Genomic DNA, 24,264 nt, shown 5'->3' with positions numbered 1-24,264 from the left:
TTAGAGTATGTCAAACAAGGCAAATTTAACACACATGGAAGGCATGCACTACCTGCTGCTACACCCACACCTGGAGCCATGCTGGAGCAGCACTGTACTGCAGCCCCACAGCAGCTGGTTTCCCATGTCCAAACCAGGTGCTTTTTTTTTTTTTTTTTAAAAAAAAAAAAGGCTGTATTGACAGCCTTGAAACGTAGACATACATGTAGTACATGCAAAGGTTACAGAACCAGAGCAACAAAACCCAAGTGCAAAGAGTGCATTTATTTACCAAATATTTAAGACTGCTTCAAAGATTACTCTCCAAGTCGTGTCGGACTGCCAAGATCAGGCTCTTTACAGTCAGAGGACATTGTGCTGCACTTGCTGTCTACCAGTGACTGAGCAGGTTTAAATAAATGATTTGCCTGCTGGGAAAGTCTGTGCCTCTTCCAGCCACAGGATCCAGTCGCTGCTCCCCAGGAAGGGCCCTTTCCACACCAAACCCTGTTCCAACTCAGAGTGTGGTGCTGGGTCAGCCCCCCCCAGCCTGTGCTGCAGAGTGCAGGGTTTGGGTGCAGCAGAGGCAGTTGGAGATGTAAAGCTGAAGGAGGTGGTGGCTAAGCTCTTGCAGCTTCCTCAGCCTCTTCCAGCAAGCTGTGGGGAAGGTCTTGGTTTGACAAAGCTGTTGCAACAATGGAAGAGTCCTTCAAAAAGTGAAAAAAACCTACACTCCAGCTGCAGCTGTCCTCAGGGACCACTGCAAATTGCCCTGTATGTCTCCTGCACCCTGCCTCATAAGCAGGCAGCAATGTATTATAGGCAGGAGGTAAAGGCAAGCTGCAGCTGGCATGCAAACAGGCAGATTCTTGTAGAAACACAGAAAGAAAGCAGAGCTGAGCTGGGTACCAGATGCCCTTGCCACCTGCAGACATGCTTTTCTTCTTCTTCCCATGCACACTTAATTGACATTTAACCTTGCATTTTACAACTAATCTAAAAAATACTAGGATGTACTGTACCAAGCAGCAAGCACCCTGAAAAAGGACGGAGAGGCAGCTTAGGAGCTGCATTATCTCATCCACCTGCAACAACCTGCAAGTCACGATGGGCACAGGAAAAACAGCCACTGCTTTACTGCACTGTAGGCAGAGCACCACATCTGGTGAGTGCCTAATTTAAACCTGCTGAGAAAGCAAATTCCATTAAGCTGCACTACTTGGGTGTTTGGCTTAAAGCTAGTCCTTGAACTCAGTCAGTGTTCCCCAGCTACCACTGAAGAGGTAGCCTTAAGGCGCATCATTTAATACAAAGGCAAGAGGAGCAGCAGCAGCAATTTCCTCTCATTCACAGCCAGTGCAATGGGGAAATGTGTCCTGGAAGGAGCTGACTACAAGTACTGCTGCACCTTCACCCTTCCCCACTGCAAGTGGCCTTTGCTGATTGTGGCTCCTGGCCTCTTGGAGCTTCCATGTTCTTGCTACTTTTTTTAGCAGTTTCCCTGCAGAATAAACCACCTCCCCCCTCCCCTGGTGAAGAAGTGCCGGTTAGCACCTGCAGTGGTGCTTATAGCACTCATTCCAGCCCTGAAACCAGAACAATTTGGGCGATCAGCATTCCGTACCCCACTTTTTGATACCCATATTCCACTATGTTCTGCTATGCCTAATTTCCTATGTCTTGTTTTACACCACTATGCATTTCCCATATTTCCCCTGCCACATCAAAAAACAAAGTAAATTATTTAAAAAAAAAAAAAAAGACAAGGAGATTAAATCAGGTCAAACGAAACCTACTGCATCTGGAGCATTACACAACCAGTACGTGAAGCAAAGGCACTCAGTTGGGTAGGGCTGCTGCAGCTCTAAGCTTAATGGAAACTGCCATCAGCACCTGATACCGTATGCCAGCTGGCTCCAAGTCTTTATTTTACTTTGCAGATTGTTTCGTTTTACATCACTATCTTGCTTTCAGGGCTTACCTTTCCTCTGTAGCTAGCAGAGCTGTGACACAGTGTACCTTGCCCTTGGGTTGAACAATCGTGATTACATATTTGCATTAAATTTGGGCACAACATTATAAGGAGAAAATTAAATTATTTAAAACCTACTGACAATAACTTTACCAAAACACTTTGCCACTTCTTTTTTTAAACGCTTTGCCTTTATCACTACATAATGTTACATGAATTTACTGAACTGTTACCAGCAAGTACAGCAGAACATTTCTAAATCACATTTATAAACCTGAAATCCATTCTTCATTGCCTTCAGTTTTGCACATCGGAGCACATATGTGACAGAGCAAAACATCAGAAAACATCTCCCCTCACCCTAATCAAAGTATGTGTACAAATCTTCATGGTACAATGCCACCGTGCAGCAGTGGGTCTTCCAGAGAAAATTAAATAGCAGCAAACCCTCATTACAACAAATAACAAACCAAAAAGCACAATTTCATAAAGTTTATAATATGTGGGACTTAATGAGAGACCAGTTAAGAAGATTCTACTCTACTCACATCAGAGGGAAAAATAAAAAATAAAAACAGCATTAAAATGCCTCAAAAAGCAGGATTCATACAAAATTAAAAGTATTCAAACATTTGTACAGTAGTTTACCATCTTTAGTAAATGGTACCAGATTTCAAGTGGTAACGTGAGAAAAAAAATAGTAACATTTCAAATTTTGCCTAGAAGCAAAATTTCTACCTTCATTATTTGCTGGCACAAGAAAGAAGTAAATGTGTATTGAGTATCGATGAATTTTTAATCTATACATCTTCTGATTTGGTTCGACTCAGGAAGTAGAAAAGATTTTCCATACTCGTTATCTACAGGTTATGTCTACATATAAAAAAAATGTGTGAATATATACATTTAATACATACACACACACTCATACGTATATACACCTACTGGTAATAAATCATCTTCCCTCCACACAGGTAACCCAGTGAACCCATGCACCATATCAGAACCTGCTTTAAGGCTACACAGTGTATCGATTATGGGACAAGACACAGGCAGCTGCTCTTGGTCTGAGCTATAATTGTTCCACTTCATGATCTATTTTACGTTTTCAGTTGTGCATGACAACATTGCAATAACTTAGAATTTGTTGTATAAAAACAATTCCAGAAAGAGAACTCCCTTTTTCAGGGAACAACCCCACTCCCACCCCCTTACATTGTTTTTGTTGATTACAGAATATAAACTAAATCACATCAGAAACTGCAAACACACTCTTTAGTCTTAATCTAAACTAACATGCATCAAAACATTCTGAAGTGTGGCATCCTTTGATTTTCTCATCTTCTCTATCGCCCTGTGGAGATCCTGCTGCTGCACAGGCCGAATTTCGTCTTCATCATGGCTTCAGAAGAATGAAAGAAAAAAAGCAAAACAACGGTTTAGGTGATGCGTGACACCTATTCCTACAATGACAACTTTAGTTCTTGAAAATAGTAATTTGACACAGATCCAACATTACACTGGAAACATGCTTCTATCTGTGCATATAGTCTACCTGCAAGTACGGGAGATAATCAAAGAAAGATCACAGCAAGTAAAGTTAACATGCATGCAAGAGTGTTATCATCATTTAAGGCTGGTAATATAATGCAATAATATTAACTCTTGTTGGTTCATGCAACCTCAAGCTTAACACTTTGGAACAAATAGTCTTATTTTCATAGTCAAAGTGAATAAAGGTAACTTATTTGTTGATCTTATGGTTGTATAGTGGCAGTTTGTCAAGAGAGTACCTCGTGCTTTCTGTGAATCATTGCAAGGTTTAAAAAAACCCTCTAAATTTGCAATTTAAATTAGGAAACAAATTCTAATATTTGAACAGCGTGTAGCACCAGAAGTCTTCAAAATTGCTATTCAGGTATTGTATTAGAGAAGAAAGGCACATACTTGTCTTCTTCACATGCAGAATTAACGTATTCCCTGACACAGAGGAGTGCTGCATCCCGGCACATTTCTTTCAGATCACTTCCTGAGAAGCCATCAGTCTCTTTAGCAACTTCTAGGAGATCTACATGCCTGTCCACCTGTCCAAAACCAAAAGGTAACAGCTTGAAAACTCCAAAGTCATATACTTTGTTCTACAAGCACAAGATATAATCACCTCTAAGTATTTTTACTTGTCCTAAGGGTTTTCTTCCCCAATCTTGCTTTTTGGGAACTAAAAAGAAAATTATTTGATTAAGTTATGCCTTGAATCCTCCAAGTAGTTCACATCATTAAATTAAACTAATGTTTCATCTAATAAAACCCTAACGTATAGAAAGGAACAGGTAATTGAAAGCAAACCATCACATTGGTATATTCTATTACTGATCAAGTTCCCGTGCAGCTTTGGAAGCCTGTTAGATGACAAAACAGGATGACAGGGATAATGACCCAGTTTCCCAAATGCTCACACAAGTTTCCTACAACAGCTCTGCTTTTTTTTTTTTTTTTTTTCTGTCTGTGTGTGTTACTGAACAACTGCTCCTGTTTTATACAACCATGAAAGATGGAACCTTGAGGCAAAATAACACGTCTAATTCCATGCGCTGCATTGGACTGAACTTGTTACAGTCAAGACCTTATATTTATTTATCCAGTTTACACAAGCTCCTTCCAGCATATTTTCTAGTGCCCCCACATTTCCTTTTCAAGAAGTTAAAGCCAACACAGTCTAACCAAAAGGCTGAAATTAAGGCGCAACTTCTTCTAAGAGGGAAACTCTTCCATGGAATTGGCTAACTGGTGATAAAGGCAAAGCCCCAGGCATAACTATTGTTATTTTCCCGTTACCAGTCCAACCTGTGGGCTCTGCAGGATAATGCAAGAATGTGCTGACACCCACCAAGCACTCTTCCAAGCCCCACCATCCCTCCCGCTTTTCTTGAAGGACAAAGATTACAGTGATTCTGTCCTACTTGCTCAACCCCTGAGCTCATACTTAAGTCACTGTTCCCTGACTTACAACTCAGGTTTGGGTCTGGAGCCAGCCATCTGCCTCCCCAAATGTGGAAGTGAAGGCAGAAGCAGCAGCTGTTTTACACCAAGGTGCCTCCTACAATCACTACAGCTTGGCTGTCTCAGTGCTTTGCTCTAAAGCATCATCCTGCGCACAAACACTGAGAAGCCAGCAATGGTCACCTATGGAGCTGCCCAGCCTGGGGCTGACGGCCATCAAGAAAGGGATGCAGCAGTGTACCTGGTTAAGAACAACCAGAAAACGTGCACATTGTGTGGCAGGCATTAACAAGGATTTCCCTTCAACTCAGGGAGAAGAAACAAGACTTCAAGACAGGCAGAAAAAACAGTGGGTATGACTACACCCACCATGCCCACTGTTTTTTTCCAACCCCTCTTTTCAAGGGCTTCCAGAAAGTTGGCTACCGTGGCTAGAAATAAACTGGGCTTGAGAGACCTAATTCCCCTTCCTATGGGATAACCACTGAAGTCTGATTCCATGCAGCCCCAGCAACTGTTACTTGTGTAGCTGTGATTCACTGCCAGATGACTGGTATGCTTTACATTCTTTCAAGTCCATGTTCAGAAGATGATTTAGGTTTCTCTTCATGGCCATAAGGCCAAGGTGTCTCATTGACAAAGCAAAGGAACAACACACTCCATTCACATGCAAAGGCTGGCTGCAGTTATTTCAGGAACCCACATACAGGTCTGTTATTTCGCACACCTTTCCTAACAACTCTTGAAAACAAGTAACAATTTGGAACCACAATTTCCAATAGAAGTTTTAATTTGTTTGAAGCTTTCTGCAAATCGGTCATCTTTTCCTCCACAACTTCTTTGGCATTTAGCATGTGTTCTGTTTTCATATGCGTATAGTATTTTGCAAGAAGCAAATATTCCAATGCTATATAAAAAATCCAAAATGACCACTTGAAAAAAAAAATCCTCAGTATCTGCCATTCACAATGATGAGGTATGATTTTTAAACCTTTGAAAAAAAAAAAAAAAAAAACACTTGTTTTTACTAATGAATGGCATTTATTAGGATGGACCTCAATCAACAGACACCTTGCAAAATTAACCTAATGAGAATTTGTGCTACAGACTAAATTCTGTAAGACTTCAGTGGCAGGAACCTCTAGTAGTAATGGTCCTGTATCCTGCCAGCAGATGCTTCCGATGCACTCACAGCTACTGTTCTCCTCATTTTGTAACCCACATGGTGATATGAACACCATATATTATTTGTAAAAACATCCATAGTAGTTTTCCTCTAAAGAAAGTATGAACCATGAATGAAAGTGGAAAAAGCAGCACTGTAAAAAAAAAAAAAAAAAAGTAACTCCTCCTTTCTTAATTAGCGCAAACAGACTACAGCTCAAGAAATTCAGTATCTTCCTGGGTGAATACTTCATGATATTTCTTTTATTGGTCAAAGCAATTTTCAAACATGATTCACCTTCAGGGAGATGAATATATTATCTTGTTATATGACAAGAAAATGGAGACAGAGAAATTACATAATTTTCCTCAGAGATGGTGGGTGATTCACCAAGAAATCCGAGACTACTGCTCTGAATGAAGCTCATACTTAAACCAGTAGACAACTCTATTGCTTTAATCTTACACCACGCCTAAAACCAGAGAAGATTTTTAAGTTATAATCAGAAATACTCTGGTAGGTCATCTCTACCTTACTACAGAACAGCCAATTATAAAACAACTCCAGAGCCTGCACTCATGAGAACAGTAATTCAGCAAATTAACCATTAAAAGAAGTCTACTTACATTTTCATTTTTCAAAATTAGCTTCAAGATTGCTTCTCGTTGTTTCAGAGCCTTAAACAAAAGAGACAAAACTTACTAGAGAACAAAAACACACATAAGTAGGATACCAAATTTGTTCCAAGTGTGCTTGCAGTTAAATTTCCATGACAAAAAACATTCCTTCAAATGGGAGACACGATACAACTAAGTAAACCTATGTGACAGTAATTAGGCACACCACGAGGCAAAAACAGATCTAGGGTACTCTCACTCTGGGAGTACATACAATTAAACATTTGAGCATATACATTTACAGTAACTATAGGGAAAGAGAAAATGCAGTGATATGTTTAGTCTTACTTTGCCTTAAATAAAAGCATCTGTCTCTGAGGATTTCCCATAATCTTTAACAAAGGGCAGACTCTCTAGATCTAGAGGATGCTTTCAATACATACTTTGCTAAATCAGATCAAGAGGATAAACTCCTATATTTAAAAAAGCAAAAACACAATAATAAATTTAATTCTACAGATCATGCTTGGGAAGTTTAAGCAATATAAATCACATACCATAATGATCTTGAAAGAAATGGCTAAGCATAGCCTTACTAACAAGGAAAAACAAAAGGCAGCGAATAAACTTTCTTGCATCTCCTAAAAACAAACTTGTCCAAAATTCACTTTCATTGTTAAAACACAAACAAAACCAACCAAGCAAAACCAATAAACTAATTACATAGACAGTCTGCATCTGACCAGATGACATTCGGTCTCAAAAATATTTCTTCCATTTCCCTCTGCCTTGCAGATAATTCTTTATGGGCAATTTGGGGCATTTTCATCCCAAACCTGGTTAAACTGCAACATGTTATCTATAAGGTGTTAGGTACTCCATAATAATACTACCTGTGCACACTGTCAATCCACAGCACGTAAGTTATCTTGGTCCTTGATAAAAGAGTTGTAACCAATCTTGGCCGTATCACGAAGTACCACAGACAAGAACAAGAGGTGAGCAGTAAGTGCATGAGGTGGTTGTAGCAGGGTAAGGAAAGTTCCATGCCTGTGCCCTAAACAACACTTCCGATTTTAATTCTAGACCTCGGAGAGGAAACCGGCCTCCATGGTAATATTCTGAGGCACAGTTACCTGCAGAAAATTCATCCTTCTAATAATGACTCTTGATAAAAAGATGTGGCAAAGTACTAAAATACACATCCATGCCTCTTACTAATTCAACGAAAAACTGAAGATGAGTAAGGTGTCTGAAACCCTCCGAACAGACATCACAATAAAGGTAGTTAGTGTGCTACAAATGCTTTGTTTCAAGAAGTATCCACCCACAAGGAGTGAAAGCGTGTGCAAACAAGACAGGTCTGGGAACATGACTACTCTCTTGCACAATCAATGAGAGTTTAAATCCAGTCTCTAGGTTTCTGCAAAAAATTAATAATTAAGGGTATTTCTGTAGCCAGAAGGGTATACTGACAACCACAATCAATCTTTTTCCAGTATTGATACAAAAATGTCTTGTTACGTGTTCAAAGGCTACTCAAATACCTTGAAAATGATGGCAATAGCAAAAAATAGTAAGGGTAAGATTGTGACAGCTGGCATAAGTGATACAGGCCTGCCTTACTGCCCATTTGTCATAAATTGTAAGGGGAATAAAAACAGTTTTCCAGATTGCTTGCTATATCCAGCTGTGGAAAGGCTTAAGCAGAATGGAGCTTTTGGTATGCAGATTTCCTTCTTGCTTCTCTTCTTCTTGAAAACTAAGTATCTCATACCCAGAAATTATAAACAGTGGTCAAAATGTACCTGTTTCTTGGTGCCCTCTGACCTGGCTGTCACTCTACCTTGTAGGCAAGTAGCTTGTATAGGTGGGGAAGGGGAACTCCAAAGCACTAAAATAGACACGCAGCACATGAAATGAGCTGCCCTTCATCTCAGTGCCACAAATGTTAAAATTCTCTGTTTAGTATGCTATTTTCTAAGATGCTTCTCCAGAATTGCTCCTTAAGCAGACAATGCACCTTTTGGCTTGTACCCTTCCTGTATCTGCCCAATATTCCCTCATGGAATTCAGCTACCTGGGTTTCCTTGCACTACAAAGACGACAGCTAATGGAGACATCTGGTGCATTCTGAAAGACAAAACTTCAATAGCAAAGCTGCACTGGAAAACAACATAGTACTGCTAGCACCCAGAGAGAGTATCGAGTACTAACTGCTGTGCGCTGACAAAGGACACACCCTAGTCCTATGCCAAGGACTTCCTTTAGCTACACAAAAACTTACAAGAATAGTTTATTTCATACTTATTTATCTCTCAGCAAGGGAAGATGGACTGATGTCTGTTTCAGAGTGCGGCATCTAAGCCACTTGACTTCTGTAGACAGAAAAATGGGTTGGAAGTGCTCAGGACACTTAAAGTTATTTCAGACAAAAGAATCAAGGAATCATGTTTCTGTGGGAAACCCCACCTCTAAAAGCAAAGTTCTGTGTACTTCCATGAGACTAAAAACTGATCAACATAATACCCCATCTTTATTTCTTTGGGAAAAAAAAAAATCCCAGTTGGGATTTTGTGCTGATAAAGCCATTTTGTGGCTGATAAAATACCTGCCTGTTGCTCAGCCACCAGACTCACTGCTTAAGCAAAGATAGCATGACTTACAGGTTGGTTGATGTGAAACCGGGTTGGCATTCTTCTCATGATAGCAGAGTCAAGATCCTGAGGACGGTTGGTGGCTCCCATCACTATTACCTGCGTACATCAACAGAAGATGACTAGTTAGCCTGAAGCCTGATTTTAAAAACATCACCATGTTACAGTTTCAAAATCAAACGTGACTCTTCCACACTTTATCAAGAACATCAGCATTTAAAGAAGTTACATAAGGCTTCTTGGTACTGATTTCAGTAACTGGATTTAAACATGCAGCTCAAGAAAGTATTGGTACCACACATTACCATCTCGGAGGACATTTTTACATGAGTCTGAAGCCTTCTGATCTCAATCTAGAAGTTCAAACACTAAGCAGTAACCCAGAGCTTTTGCTTACAGCTGCTGGGGATGTTTATTTAGTTCCTGGTCGTCTGGAAGGAACTTGAAAAGAGACATTTTGGTAAGATATGAGAAAATGTTTAATTCTTGTGCTATGTTGAAAAAAAGAAGGGGAATCAGTTCTCCGGAATGACCAAGCTGGCAACTTTTGCAAGCACTAAAATGTTGTATTTTGTTTGTTTGTTTTTACATTAAAAAAAAAAAAAAGCATTAGAAGTCAAGAAGAACCTACATGCACTGGCATACTGAAAGAGCACTACACTAGACCTGTATAAGCCAAGTTCAATACAAGGAGAGTATTTACCTCATTTGAGTGGATTCCAGTTGTTAGTTTAAGAACAAATTTACTTCCCATTCACATCAACCTTGTTTTCTCATTTGTTATTTTAAGTTATGTACACTGTAAATACCCAGTCACAAAAGTGAAAAATGCCAGGGAAATAAATCTCTTATCAAAACAGCTTCCTGACACCCTTCTGCTCCTTTGTCTGGGGTCACTCTTCCGCAGCCAACAGCTCCCGGCCAGACCAGCTTGTGCTTTCTGCATCAGAGCCACCCTGCCACCTAGAGGCTTATTTATACGGTGGCAAATCGCTACACTGAAAAAGCCAAAAGGCTCATTTTTAGGTGGGGCTCCAGCGGTCTTAATCACAGCTCTGTCTAGTAAGGGTGATGCATGCAAGTTCTGTGGTCATGTACGCATGCTGAGCACTTGCTAATGTTTAGCTGAGCCCAAGCTGTCTCTTGCAAAGAGGCACTGCTGTTCCCATATGGTGCTTCCCAAGGACCTGTGCTAGTGCCCAGTATTGCACCTTAAGTGTTTTTCCCTCCATACAGAGCTGAGGAGCCTTCCCAGAACTTCATGCAAACATGAGCTCCCCCAGGTGTGAACACAGCTGTACGGAGCTCCCCTGCATGCAGCCTTGAGCAGTACAGCCCTGTTCTCTAGGCACTGTGCCTGAAGTTCCTGCTGGACTCAAGACTACTTCCTCGGCAGGTTTAGCCCATCAGAGCTTAACACACTCGTCAGGTGCAATCAACACAGGAACAAGTAACGCTCATTACAGCACTTTACAATTTTCTCATAACAGTTGGAATTTTTGTTACAGTAACAAAAGACAAATCTAATCCTTATTCAAAGGAAATCTGTTTGGTGAGAATCAGACAGGCAACCCAAATCTCCCAAGTAAACATTTGTAATGAACACAAGAGTCCAGTGAGCTGGCTGTCAGAAATCAGACAGCACAAATGTCAAAACCACTGCTGAAAGAACACTTCCTGAATAGCAGTGACATCCAAGGGAGGAGCCTGAAACATGGTATTGAAACAAAACACTCCCGCCGAAAAACTCCCCAGAAATCTCCGTCAGCCACAGCGTCTTCACCCAGCTGTTGCACGGCATTTTACTGCAGCAACTCCCTACTATGCAGAGGCATACACATAAGGGACAACAATAACTTGTTCAAGCTCAGCATGCTGAACCCAAGTGGTCACTTATTGGAAAAGAGATAATATTCAAATATTGGAAGGAATGTATACTTGCAAGATCATCTTAGCTTCCACTAAAATATTCATACCATTAGCCTCCCACTAGCAGTAAGCAAACACTCTGCTTTAAAGCTTCTATGCACATCTATTCAGTGTCTTCTAACCATTAAAAAAAAAAAAATCCCCTGAAAAACAGTCTTTACTATATGCTTGAGAGAGCAAGAAGAACAATTTTTATAAAGAAAAAAATAATGGGGTTCAGAGGATCAGAACTCATTCACAGGTTAAAAACTCAGAACAGATTTAAAAACTTGAAAATTTAGTATTTGGAGAATAACCATCCTTTTTAAAGGCCTGAAAAAGATTGCCCCAGGTAACACTTCAAAAACATAGAGCAGGCTCTCTTCTATGCAGCACACAAGTCATGTTTCCTGGGTGGGTGGTTGTTTTTTTTTTTTTTTTTCTTTCTTTTTTGTCTTTTTATTGTTCACAAGGTGTTTTTCAAAGCAGTTCAAAATTCCCAATTTTGGCAGCTCAAACTTTACAGCTATATTTTTGAGACTTAAGAGACTTCAGAAAATAACAGCTCTTAATTTAAAACAAAACACTTATAGAAACAGTCCTCTCAAGAAGAAACACAATCTATTAATCCATCTCATCCCCATAATTCACGGGTAATCACTAATAGGTAAAGAAACTCTTTCAGCAATTACTACACATGATCTGCTACTCTTCCCAAATGATTCAATGCATAAAAGATGAGATAACAGAATCACACTGCTTTTCTTGCCATCCTCTTCACTTACCTGGCAGTTATAATCAGTGTCCAGTCCATCCCACAGACTCATGAACTGAGCTTTCATCATAGCTGTAGCTTCATGGTCAGAACTCGAACGACTTCGCAAGAAGGAATCTGTATTAAAGGAATCAGTGAAGCAGCTGACTTTCAATCCTGCCACTGAAACTATGCTGTTTGGTTTCTTATGTGCAGACTGATCCTACTCTCTGTCTTACAAGTACTTTTAAAATAAATGCTGTCAAGAAAGGGAAAATATTTATTACAACGAATAGGATAGTGGAATTTTACCACATTTTTAAGCCCATCTTTTAAGTTACATCACGTACGTATGTAACTATCACATGGGACTGTCCTAAATCTTGTGATCCAAATTTTCATTCTCCTGAATGGAAACTTAACTTTCACCTCAATTTCTTACGCAGAGATGGAAACATTCAGAGTCTGGCAAGTTAGAAATCACCAAAGCACACAAGAACAGTAAATTGCAGGACTGATATGAAGTAGGCTATATACTTTGCTATGCAGAGTTCTAGCTTTGCCACAGGTTGCCTTAAGAATTTCCAGCAGCTAGGGAAAAGCACATTTTTCATACCTATAGGAAGTAAAATCAGCATCTTATGAAAGTAGCCCCTTTGATGCTCCCTTTCCGCAAACTGTAAAACACACTCTGTTAAGTGCCAGTGATACAAATAAATGAACAATTTTAACTAGACTGCTTACAGCAACTCAAATACTAATGTGACAAGCTCTAATGCACTGAACAACTGGCAACTTCGCTGCCTTCCTAGCTGAAGTTCCCCTCCTACTTCCGTAGCCTGCCTAATTAGATTATTATTCCTGAGCTCTTCTAATCCCATATTTTACTTCCCATTATGTGGCCTCATGGAAAAAAGTTATTCAGTGTTGAAATGTATCTGGCGATAGCTTTCCCTTTATAAAGAAAGGCTTTCCACACGAATCTTAGCCTAACCAAAAATAAGCAGCAACTTGTTCCACTAGCAATTTCCTCCACTAGCAAATTAAAAAAAAAAAAAGAGAAATACACGAAATACATTGTTTTTCCTACTATGTCACCATTACTTTTCACTACTACTTTTATTACTAAACCTTGTTCCATTATCATTCTTTTAAGAAACAGGTGACAACAGCTCAATATAACCATCAACTCAAACCTACAGCCTACTGCCACTCTGCTACAGTTACTTAAAAAACACAGATTTTTACCTATTTCATCGATAAAAATGATGGATGGTTGGAGCTTTATAGCCAGGGAGAAGACAGCAGCAGCCAGTTTTTGAGACTCTCCATACCATTTGTCAGTCAGCGTTGAAGGCTGGAGATTAATAAATCGACAGCCTGCTTCCTTTGCTGTAGCCTTGGCGATCAATGTTTTGCCACAACCAGGAGGGCCATAGAGAAGTACTCCTGAAAAACTCACAGTGTTAATGTTCTCTGGTTGCAGTACAGAAAACATGTTTTGGCACAACAGACGTGAGAGGGTCCAGGCTTGTATTTTGTTCAAGTTTTAAAGGACAGGACATCAAGTTATACAGTGCTCCATCAAATCAAACACAGTCATTTTAGTTATTTCAGAGAGCCTTGTTTTAAGATTAAAGCTAAGACTGTCTAAAAGTAGATGAATATGGTGAAATTTAGAAGAAACTTGTCTGAGAGATGACTGTTTTATTACAGTGACTGTAAATGTAACGTAATATTAAAAACATTTTTATAAGCATTTGATAAGCCTTATTTACAGTTAATTTCAATTTTGCTGAGAAAGCTTAGCACAAAGGGGTTAAACAAAAATAGAGCCCACAAACATTTTAAACAAATCACACACAATTAAAGCATGACATCTCATGTTATTTTTATAACTTGTCATATTGAAAGAAACTTGTCATGTTGAAAGAATTCGCAGTAATATTTTTCTAACATAGTTGTAAAGAAAACAATTTAAAAAAAAAGGTCAATTCTGAAAAAAAAAAATTACCTTTTTTTTCTGTTTATGCAATTGATGACCACAAGAATAACTAATCTGAAAAAATGACTTCCTATTAACATACGATTTAAGTGACTATGAAAACAGGAGAGCTTGTCCTATATGGAAAGTATGCTTTAAAATATAAATAAATAAAAAAATTTCCCTTTCACATATTAGATCATGACATTAAAATAATTTTCCAGTTTGTGACTTAAACAGATAGGAGCCTGGAAAAAGCTAAACTAGTTACAGAACTGTTTCATTTTTCATCTTTTTGTTCACAAAACTAGGAAGAGATGGTTACAGATAGGCAATTAATACAGACAGTAATTAATTGTTTTCAGAAAATTCCAGGGATCAGAACATTAAAAATAAACTTTCTTATGGTGTCCAACATTTTAGATTTAAATTCTTTGTTTTCTGTAACATACAACAAATATGGCCAGAAGCATTCTAGTGCAGATAGTCCAATTTCCGTTTTACTGTTGGAAATTTAATTTGTCACCCAACAGTTTCCTTACTGCCTCAATACTGTCCAATTCAACTCCAACAAAAAAAAAATAAATGGATCTCCGAAATGAAAATGGTATGCCTGTCTCTGAATGACTGGAATTTCCATAACTAGAACAAAGACCAACATTTTTAAGACTAGAGAGCTGTGTAAAACATTAGCTTAAAACAAGTTTTTGTGTTTATAACTTACATTTCCATGATACCATAAAAATATTAATAAGTGTACAAAGTTGTACAGTAGAGTTATAGCTCACCTTGGTCAAAAGGCAAGATGAGGTATAAAAATAATCCACAATTTAGGCAATTAAAAATGCAGATTACATAGATTAATTCATCAAAATGCAACTAAAATCAATTATCACTTCATAGTTAAAATAAAACATTCACTAAAATTTGAATTCATGGCAGTAGAAGAGGAAAAACCCTTAGGTTCAGACCTAATTGTTACAATTTGGATAACTGTCAACCCACTTCCTCTTTCTTTTCTAGGTAATTCTAACCTTTCTCTTTTTATTATTATTATTTTTTAAATATCAGCATATAAATTCATAACATTTCCTTCCTACCTTTTGGTGGCTGTAAGAGCCTGGAATTCTCAAACAAGTATTTCTTCTTGATGGGCAAGATGACAGTGTCTTTCAAATCTGTAATAACATCATCTAGGCCTGCTATATCATTCCAGGTTACCTGATATGGAAACACAGTATTAGAAATTATTGAGGGGGATAAGAAATTAAAAGGAAGTTGAAAGGAAGCTTTATGCTTCATGATGCTACCTTAGTTTCAAACTACAGAAATATTTTCTGTGTATTTCCATGGATACATATATATGCCAAATATCATCCAAATAACACAACACAGAAGTATCTTCCATGTCCGAAGTGCTTTTATAGGAATAAAATGGAAAACAATTTCTTACATGCATGCTTAGTGGGTCTACAAGATGTGCAGCGATACTCATTTCATATTCAGTAAGCTTGACATTTTTCACTCCAATTTGCTTCATTAGCTTTTCAGCCTAAGGGAAATAAAACACCAAGAAAATCAGAGGAACAAATAGGTAACAATTCAAAAAATATTTTTAAAAGATCTGCTACTTGGAGTCTGAAGGTTAGAAATAAGAACTATACGCTTCTCAGTAAGTCACATTTGACAAGAAACAAGATCTTTGTGAAGAGGAAAGCTCTGCTATTTCCAAATGACTTGCTGTCACCTGAGCGAAACTAAATAACGTCTCAGTTCCCATCAAGTAAGTGTCACACCAACCCTCCCACTGTCCCAGACCTACAAGTCATTTATTATAACCTGAAAAGCTACCAAAACAAACATTAACACACTGACTTTGCTGATCAGAACAGGGCTGGCACACAGGTAACCTCAGTACACTTCCATAATATGTGTGAGTTTCCAAAGCTTATAGAGACATGTTACACTTAAAAAAAAAAAAAAAAAAAAGCAGCCAAGGAGTCCTTAATTCTTTACAAACTTTGTATAGGATTCAGACAAACTTCACATGCTTATATTACCTTCATATCCCTACAAATAACACACGTGCACACTTTAATGGAAAATATCATTTGTGTCACTGTAAAAAGCAAACACCCAACCTTCTGTCCCCAACACCACTGTATCATTGACAGAGAATGATGTATTTTCAAGGAAAAAAAAAAAAGATACTGCACAGAGGCCAGTCATTTTTTCTATGTATTCAATGTGTTTTTTTCCCCAACTTAAAAGGAAAAGTCATTTATTGTGTCAACACACTTTCACAACTCAGTTTCTCTTTACACTCAAACTTGTGGTTAGGTCTGACATGATTTTGGGATATTGCAGCCTTATATAATAGCTGGCAGTAGCACAGATTGTGAAAGCTGATTTTTAAAGTGAAATGCCTAAAAAGGCATTTGTACAGCAGTGTCCCTCACTGTCATGAGTAACTACAGTTCCTGGCCCTGCCAGTAAGTTGCCAAAAAGCAGCAGAGAATTAAGTTATTTCTGGTCAAGGTTTTAAAAAGCAACTGAGAGCATTATTTAATGCAACTGCTGCTTAGCAAAGCTGTCAGAAGAGGTATTGAGACCACACACTTGCACATAACTAGAGAGGCAACACAGAACTGCAGTTCAGCAGTTTTTCTATAACTAAAAGCTAAACACTTAAACTTGTTGTAAGATGTAAATACTGAAAACACTAATAGCTTGGATCCTGATATTTATTAAAATAAAATACACATCTAGTTTTGTTGATTACTTCAGTGGTTATTCCCAGTCCAGTTTACAGTTAGCAGATTTCTCTGAGCAGTAATAAATGAAACAGTATTTCACAAAAGTACTTACGAATAAAATCCTACCTGTTTCTGAGCTTCTACTTTTTGCTTTCTGGTCGGATCAATAGCATCAACCATCCATTTAATGGTAAAGTATGTTACAGCACCAAATATCGTTAAACGAAAAATTAATCCGACCACTTCATTCCGGCTCAGGGGACGTGAGAAGGTTTCAGCATGTACCATTTTGCCTTTTAACACTAAACGAAAAAAAAAAACAATGGAGAAAGAGAAAGTAAAACTGAGAAGATGCCTACCTTAGTTTTCATAAAATGGTGTTTAAATATATTTCCAGGCAGACAGAGAGCATGAAGTTTACTATGTAGTTACCATGAAGTACCTCAACAACAGCACAGTGCCAATACATAAAACTGGGTAAGGTTAAAGTATGCAGCACTAAGTATAACGATGACATGGTTTCAGTTTCACTTCCAGGAAGCAGAGGACAAAGGACAACAGCAATCTGAGGCCCAATTTCTTGACTGATTACATACAAAATGGTCTCCATCTCAGTCTTCCATTAAGAAATCAGCATTTCTTTCAGCTCCATAATACCTTGCCAAGAAAGATCACTTTATTTCAGCGTCAAGCTTGCATTCCCATTAAAACTGAAATTATCTGACTGTTATTGGCCTAAGAATGCTAAGTCATGGAGACAAAGATAAATACATTACTTAAGCTAACTGTTGTTTTATTTTTTTTTTCCTAAGAGGAAGCTTTAAGGAAAGGCACTGAATTGTCACATTCAATGAAGATTGACAACTTCTATTCAGATATAATGAGGTTAAGAGCTGGAGCCTGCACCTAGCAGAATATATTTGTAGTCTTCCGTGTTAATAATAACCCTGGAAAACTGAAAAGGCTGGATGTGGCACAGAGTTATCAAGGGAAAAGGCTGGCTGCTGCACCATCCAGAACGTATAACACCTTCACATTACAGTAGTGTGCTGCAGAGATAAAATTCTTCTTAAACCATACAAAAACGCCTTAAAAATTGGGGTCCTCTTCCCTTAACCTACTTTCCACTCAACTTGTGGGTTTCCATACAAGAATGCCCACAGTCCTACTCATTGGCTGCCTGATTTTCCTGCTGCAAGGGCAATTCCTTTTGGCAGCTTTATCCATTCCTTGGCTGACCTCCAAACAGAGCTGTCAGCCAGGGGAAAGCTGGACTACCCAAATATCCTTGAATTCCCCTGCTCTTGGCTAGTAGTCACATTATGTTGACTCTGTGTTCAAGTAATGGCAACACCAGTACCATCCCATGGACTTTCTTTGCAAAATTTCAGCGTGCTGGAATCAGGAGAAGCATCCTGATACGTTCACCCAAGTCAGTCAAAAGCTCACTGCTATATTCCAGCAGTGACCACCAGAACACTTTTGGTTTTGTTTTTCGAACACCCTTCACCCCCGTGTAGAAATTTAAAAAGTTAAGATCCTTTCTGCACGTATCTACTTGGAAACCAAATAAAATTTGTCTGTTTATCATCTAAGCAAGCCATGGAAGCCAGCAGATTCAACACGTTCTATTAAGCGTGATTTATTAAAACAAAAAGGCTATATATTCACCGAGCAAGAAAACTGGGCCCCAACACCCCTCAAAACACCCAAACCAACCAACCAAGCCAGCAAACAGCCCCACCAACACCACGTCTCCCACGCAAGCCTCGCCGAACAGCCATTTTAAGGGAAAGGTTACGCTCAAAACCCTCGCCTCAACTTTCCCAGCGCGTCCTCTCCTCAGCGGCGCCTGCGGCACGGGGAAGGCGCGGGCAGCGGTCGGGCTCAGCTCGCTGCAGCCCCGCACGGCTGCCGGCACATCCCCCCCCTCAGCGGGGGGCCAACGCCTCCCTCCTGCCCCGCGCCCCCCGTGCCCGCACCGAGAAGCTTCTCGGCCGGATCGCGGCACCGGGCCCGGGCCCGCCGAGGACGCGCCGAGGGCAGCGGGAGGGCCGGGCCGGGCCGGGCCGGCAGCCGCGACCTTGGTGCCGCCGAGGCGGCCGCGGTGCCGCTCGCTCACCCACCTGCCCGCCCCCCCGGGCCGGTGTCTGCGACGCGCGGCTCCCGGCGCGGCAGCGGCCGTGCGGGGGAAGGAGGAGGAGGAGAAGGAGGAGGAGGAGGGGGAGGAGGAGGCGGCGGCGGCGCGGCCCCGTGGTTCCCCGCTCCGGCCGGCTGCCGCCGCCCAGCGCAAAGGTTCCGCCCGCCGGGCAGCGCCGCTAACGGCCGGCGGCGCCGCGGCCCCCTCAGGGCGGCGGCCACGGTTGGCAGCGGCCCTCGGCTCCTCGCTCGGGTACCGCATGGTCGTGCCGAGCGTGGGCAGTTCACGAAAATTCAGCTTTCTTCACGCGCCTTGCAGGCCCCTGTCCTGTCACGTTTCGAGTTTTTGCCGCAATTCAATGTCCCCTGCCACAGAACACCACGGGTGGCCGATAAGCAGGGCAGTATGGCACAGGAGGTCACGGCCATCGTGCAATGATAAAATGGCACAATTGTCCAGTATATACAGATACGGATATATAAAAACATATAAAATGACAAAAAAAAAAAAAAGTACGTTTAACAAATGGTTCAGTTTCTGAACTGTCCTCACTCCTGGAGCTATCAGTGTAGATGGGCCACCTGAATTTTGAGATGGGCCACCTGAATTTTGAGATACACACGTTTACAGAAAAAAAAAAAAAATCTTAAAAATGTGTAGGAAATAGTAATCTTGGAATCATTCAAGAAATAAAAAATTCCACACTATCTCGGTTCTGAACTGACTGGTAAAGAAGTGAATAAGCAGCCTAACCAGGAAGTACAAAATATCTACCTAAAATAAAACTGGTTAGGAAGAGCTATTGATCAGTCGGTTAAATAGAAGGCATGTGCTGCAGCTTCCCAGCACCAGGGCAGTGTTTTCCTGCAGGATTGAGGCAATCGAGGGAGCTGGAATCAAGCTGGGACGGATATGCAAGAAAGCCTGCGTCAGGATGGGAGTCCAGCCAAGTGCCTGCAGAGGAACCCAGTATTTCCAGAGGCTGAAATGTCCTCCATCTATTAAGAAGCTATGGTGGTAATTATTCCTATATATTCCCAGTGATGTCTTTCATGTCGATTCCATGTTAATTACTTTATACATCCTTTTTTGTTGTTTTCCCATTACGTGGCCTGATTTTTTGTTCTAACTTCTCTTTAAACGTTATTCTACATCCTGTTGCATTTGACAATTCTCACTTTTCCTGGCTTATAACCTAAGCTTTTTTTTTCCTCCAGTACTTGCTTTTTCTTCCTGCTACTTTCAGATTTGCTTTCTGAAGGATCAGTTTAAACTCCTCCCATAATAGCAGAATAACCCCAAGCCCTCGGAGCAGCATCTGTTTTTAAAAGGAAGCCATTTGTTTATCACTGAACTTGCAAAACTTTCATAGCAAAGATGTGTCTTTGTCTTGGAGAAATGTTGTTTGGATAGGACCTCAGGAGGTCCCTTGTCCAGGGTAAAATTAGGGAATGTACAACCATATCTATACTTTCACTTAGAAGGTGTATGCAAACAGAACAACCCAAAGCTTGCAAGTTAACATCAGTTGGCTGATTTCAGATGCTACTGGGATACATCAGAATGAAGACCATCTACATTTAATAATTAATCAGCAGTTTATTTAGAAGTACTGAGGCAAAATACTTTCAAAAAATTCCAATTTGCATTGCAAATGAAAATAGTAACTTCAAACAATGTATCAGGAAAATGTTGAGAAAAAAGTTAAAACAAGGAGATCTTTCTAGTGAATGTGATTACTCAGATGTTTTGGCAAATTGTATTTTGTTGTTGTCTACCCTTCTGCTCTTGCATCAATGCCCCTGAATTTTTAAAGCCTTTCAGTCCCACCTTTATTTTTATTATTATTTCTTTTTTTTTTTTTTTTTGTGATACAGCCTGATGACTTTGTTTTATTCTTACCTGTAATTCATATATTGTTCAAGGACTTGATAACAAAATTCAGCTAGCTCACTTGGAATCCTATTTTGTTTTTCAAGAGCTTTTTATATAACAGTAATTTTCTTATGAGGCATTTTTAACTGTCATCCCTTGTACACAAATGCAGGAACTACTTCACCTACAGACAAGTCAACTGTGTGCCTACTGGGTACAACAGCCTGTGGAACAGATCTGCTGCTTCTGGTCTTTAATTTCTTCTTCACTGCACCTGTTCTATGTAGTGTCACCTCAGGTAAAGTATGTCACAGCTGATCTCTCTCTGTACTGACACCCAGGCATTCTCTGCAGTGACCCAAGTGGGATGTGATCTGCCCCGTCGAAACCATCTGACATCACATCAGTGGTGTTTTCATCATTAAATCAATACACAAAAAAAGTACTCAAGTTCTCAAAATGATTGTGATTTTACCAGAGTAGTTAAATGAGAAATTTCAGTTTGTTTCTACTTATTGGATCAATATAACCTACATTAACAACAACAACAAGCTTTTGAAACAACTTTAGCTTCTTCAGCAGTACTGGAGGTTTCCCTTTTATTGTTCTGTGTGCTATAGCTCTCCCAAATAAGAAATGTATTTGATCAGAAAATGAATGTATCAATGTCTAAATTGATTTACAGAAGGCCTTCCTTTTTCTGCTGCTTCTCCAGCCTTTAATGGTAAATAAGATGATTATCTTATAGACAATATATATTCTTTAAGTCTGTGTAGAACATGTGAACAGTTTCCCCTTGATGATTTAATAGTGAACTAGATACAATCAGTGATGCTGACAGCTTTATTATTAATTTGAGGCTTACACTAGTTCTTATAATTGTCCCTCTTGAATAGAAAAAGGATAATCAATCATTTCACTGTAAGCATTTCATGCACTAGGCAAATACTATTGTGTTTGAATCACCGATATTGTAGGAAAATATTTAGGACCCTTCTGTTTATTCTCCCACTCTTAAAAAATGACATCTGTTTTGTTGCAATTAAGGATAAATGCAAACACACACACACAAGTAATAAAACCTAGATTTTCTCACTGCTATTTGACAGCTCTAGCGTGAACCTTTGAAAGAAATCCTCTGATGAAGTACTTGTTAAAAATTTTTAATGAGTGATGCAATTTTTCAGAAGTCAAGCAGGGTCAGGTGAGGTTGATGTCTCACTGATACTCTGTGGAATCCATATGTTGCATTGGGCTCTGTTTTTTTTCAGAATACTGAGAGACTATTATTTCTTGAACAAATATTTCTTTAAAATGGTGGGAAATACCAAATTCATCCTGCTTTAACAAACAGTTTCAAAACCTTTATGTTTTGAGCCTTCATCTCAACATTAGGACTTACTCTCAAACCTGATCCTACTAATGCCTCCATACCTTTAGTGTAACTGGAGCTCTCCCTGTTTGCAGAGATCTGACCTTGGCGAGGCGTTTACATGCACCGTGCTGATGTGGAGCTGCTTAGCGCAGAGCCATGAGACACTATCAGCCTACCGCTGACTGTGGGTCTTTCCAGTGTTAATGAGAGCTGGGCCTTAGTTTTCAATGAATATCTTCCCGTAAAAGTATGTCTGAAAGAAAAATGAACTGGAAATCATGGGTTTATACTGGGGGAAAAAAAAAAAAAGTGTTTGTGGCAGTGGCTGTTGCCCAAGCATTTGGTGTCCCTTGGCTACTTCAGATCACACAGCATGCTTCCCACTCAAGGACTCGTCTAGAAATTGGCAACCTAAGTTGCAACTCTTTCAGCACACTTTTTCAATTTGGCTTTGGCAGCCAAATATACTTTCCCATTTTGGGAAAGTATAAATAACTTTTTTTTTTTTTTTAATTATTATTATTAACATAAAAAAAAAGGATATTGCAAATTTCCCCAAAAATTGTAAAATTTAAAATCCAAAGAATTGATGACCTGGCTGGAATACAGAACTAGAAGGTCTCCACAGGGACCTATCATCGTTTGAAGACACATTACAGGAGTTAAGATGAAGGCCACACAGTGTGCTGGTTCGATTTTGACCATTGAGTGCTTTGCTATGAAACATGTGGTTGAGTCACCATCCCTGGAAGTCTTTAAAAAGTGTTTAGATGTAGAGCTTAGTGATATGGTTTAGTGGAGGACTTGTTAGTGTTAGGTCAGAGGTTGGACTAGGTGATCTTGGAGGTCTCTTCCAACCTAGATGATTCTGTGATTCTATGTTATTTTTGGTGAATTTCATTGTCCAGTCACTGCAGGCTAGTGGCAACTTCTCCAGTGATCTGAACAGGAGCAAGATGGGAAAGAACTGGTGTGCTAACAGCCAAAGGATCTGTGGTGTCTGAAGGCAGGAATGGGGTTACTGTTCACTGTGAATAACAAAACAGAAAGGGAAGGAGTAGGTATGAAAGGAGATCACCAGAAAGCAAGACAAAGTATTTGGAAAGACCAAGACAAGTGATGGAAAAGAAAATGATGGCGGAAAGGGGAAGCCTGGGAACGGTTTTAATAATTGGGCAAAAGCATGCAGTGTTTCTTTCCCACTCTTCTGGGTTTTGCCAACTTGCAGACCAAAGACTTCCAAGTTAGAGGTTGTGTTGTATTTTGTAGCCAATTCTTTCATGATATTGGCCACTTTCTCCTTAAACCCACTTAAACTTTTTGTATCTGTGGCATTTTGTAGCAAAGTCACACAATTTAACTTTGTGGAACTTTTAGAGCAGGTCCAGAGGAGGGTGGATGAAACCGTTCAGGCGGCTGGAGCACCTCTCCTGGGAAGAGAGGCTGAGTGAGTTGGGTTTTTCAGCCTGGAGAAGAGAAGGCTCCAGGGAGACCTCATTGCAGCCTTCCTGTACCTACAAGAAAGCTGGGGAGGGACTCTTTGTCAGGCAGTGTTGCGACAGGACAAGGGATATTGGCTTTAAACTAGAAGAGTAGGCTCAGATTTCCTCAGAGGGTGGTGAGACATTGGAACAGGCTGCTCAGAGAAGCTGTGGATGCCCCATCCCTGGCAGCGCTCAAAACCAGGTCAAAAGCCGAGTCTGGTGGGAGACGTCAGAACTGGATGGTCTTTAAGGTCCCTTCCAACCCAAACCATTCTGTTGTTCGATGATTCTATGCCGTGACACTAAATTCTTCTCTTTTTTTTTTTGAACCTGTCTCCAGCTAGTTTCTTCTGGAGTCCCTACATATTATACTGAAGTAATGGCAAAGAAAATAGACCCTGTCAAACTTTTTCAGTAACTGAAGATTTTAGTTAAAGACAACCTCCACATAACTTTTTATCCTACTAATTCCTGGCATAGTCATGCAAGTTGGACCATGAGATTTCAGTGGTGTTTTTTGTTACAAAGATCATCACTGCACGGTTTGAAGAAAATCTATCCCATGTATGTAGCTGGAGGTCAGGAAGAGAGGGGGCAG

At 39.9% G+C, this 24,264-nt stretch overlaps 1 protein-coding gene across 2 annotated transcripts; it reads right to left on the bottom strand.

Moving 5' to 3' along the window:
• Positions 1–244: 244 nt before the first annotated feature.
• ATAD1 (ATPase family AAA domain containing 1) lies at positions 245–19,083 on the bottom strand. 2 transcript variants are annotated; one of them, XM_068687874.1, is made up of 10 exons: positions 18,919–19,083; positions 16,919–17,094; positions 15,490–15,588; positions 15,137–15,257; positions 13,301–13,501; positions 12,084–12,190; positions 9,400–9,489; positions 6,743–6,793; positions 3,899–4,035; positions 245–3,353 (listed from the first exon to the last, which is right to left on the bottom strand). In XM_068687874.1, the coding sequence occupies exons 2-10, from the start codon at positions 17,078–17,080 to the stop codon at positions 3,233–3,235; spliced, it is 1,089 nt and encodes a 362-aa protein (XP_068543975.1). In that variant the 5' UTR covers positions 17,081–17,094; positions 18,919–19,083; the 3' UTR covers positions 245–3,232. The 2 variants fall into 2 exon arrangements, with proteins under 2 accessions (XP_068543975.1, XP_068543974.1); XM_068687873.1 differs by having other exon boundaries at positions 18,775–18,924.
• Between the last annotated feature and the right edge of the window lie 5,181 nt (positions 19,084–24,264).

This window comes from Anas acuta, chromosome 7, assembly GCF_963932015.1.
Source record: "Anas acuta chromosome 7, bAnaAcu1.1, whole genome shotgun sequence".
Lineage (NCBI taxonomy): Eukaryota > Metazoa > Chordata > Aves > Anseriformes > Anatidae > Anas > Anas acuta.
Note: the sequence above shows the minus strand (reverse complement) of the source record. Positions and strands in the feature narration are given on the sequence as shown.

Bases quoted from the DNA above. Each gene is read 5' to 3' on its own strand.
- ATAD1 (XM_068687874.1), bottom strand. From the start codon at position 17,080: ATGGTACATGCTGAAACCTTCTCACGTCCCCTGAGCCGGAATGAAGTG. The intron at 15,589-16,918 runs GTAGGATTTTAT...TATTTCCCTTAG, and splicing joins AAGTAGAAGCTCAGAAACAG to GCTGAAAAGCTAATGAAGCA. The intron at 6,794-9,399 runs GTAAGTCATGCT...CTTTTGTTTAAG, and splicing joins GGTTTCACATCAACCAACCT to GCTCTGAAACAACGAGAAGC.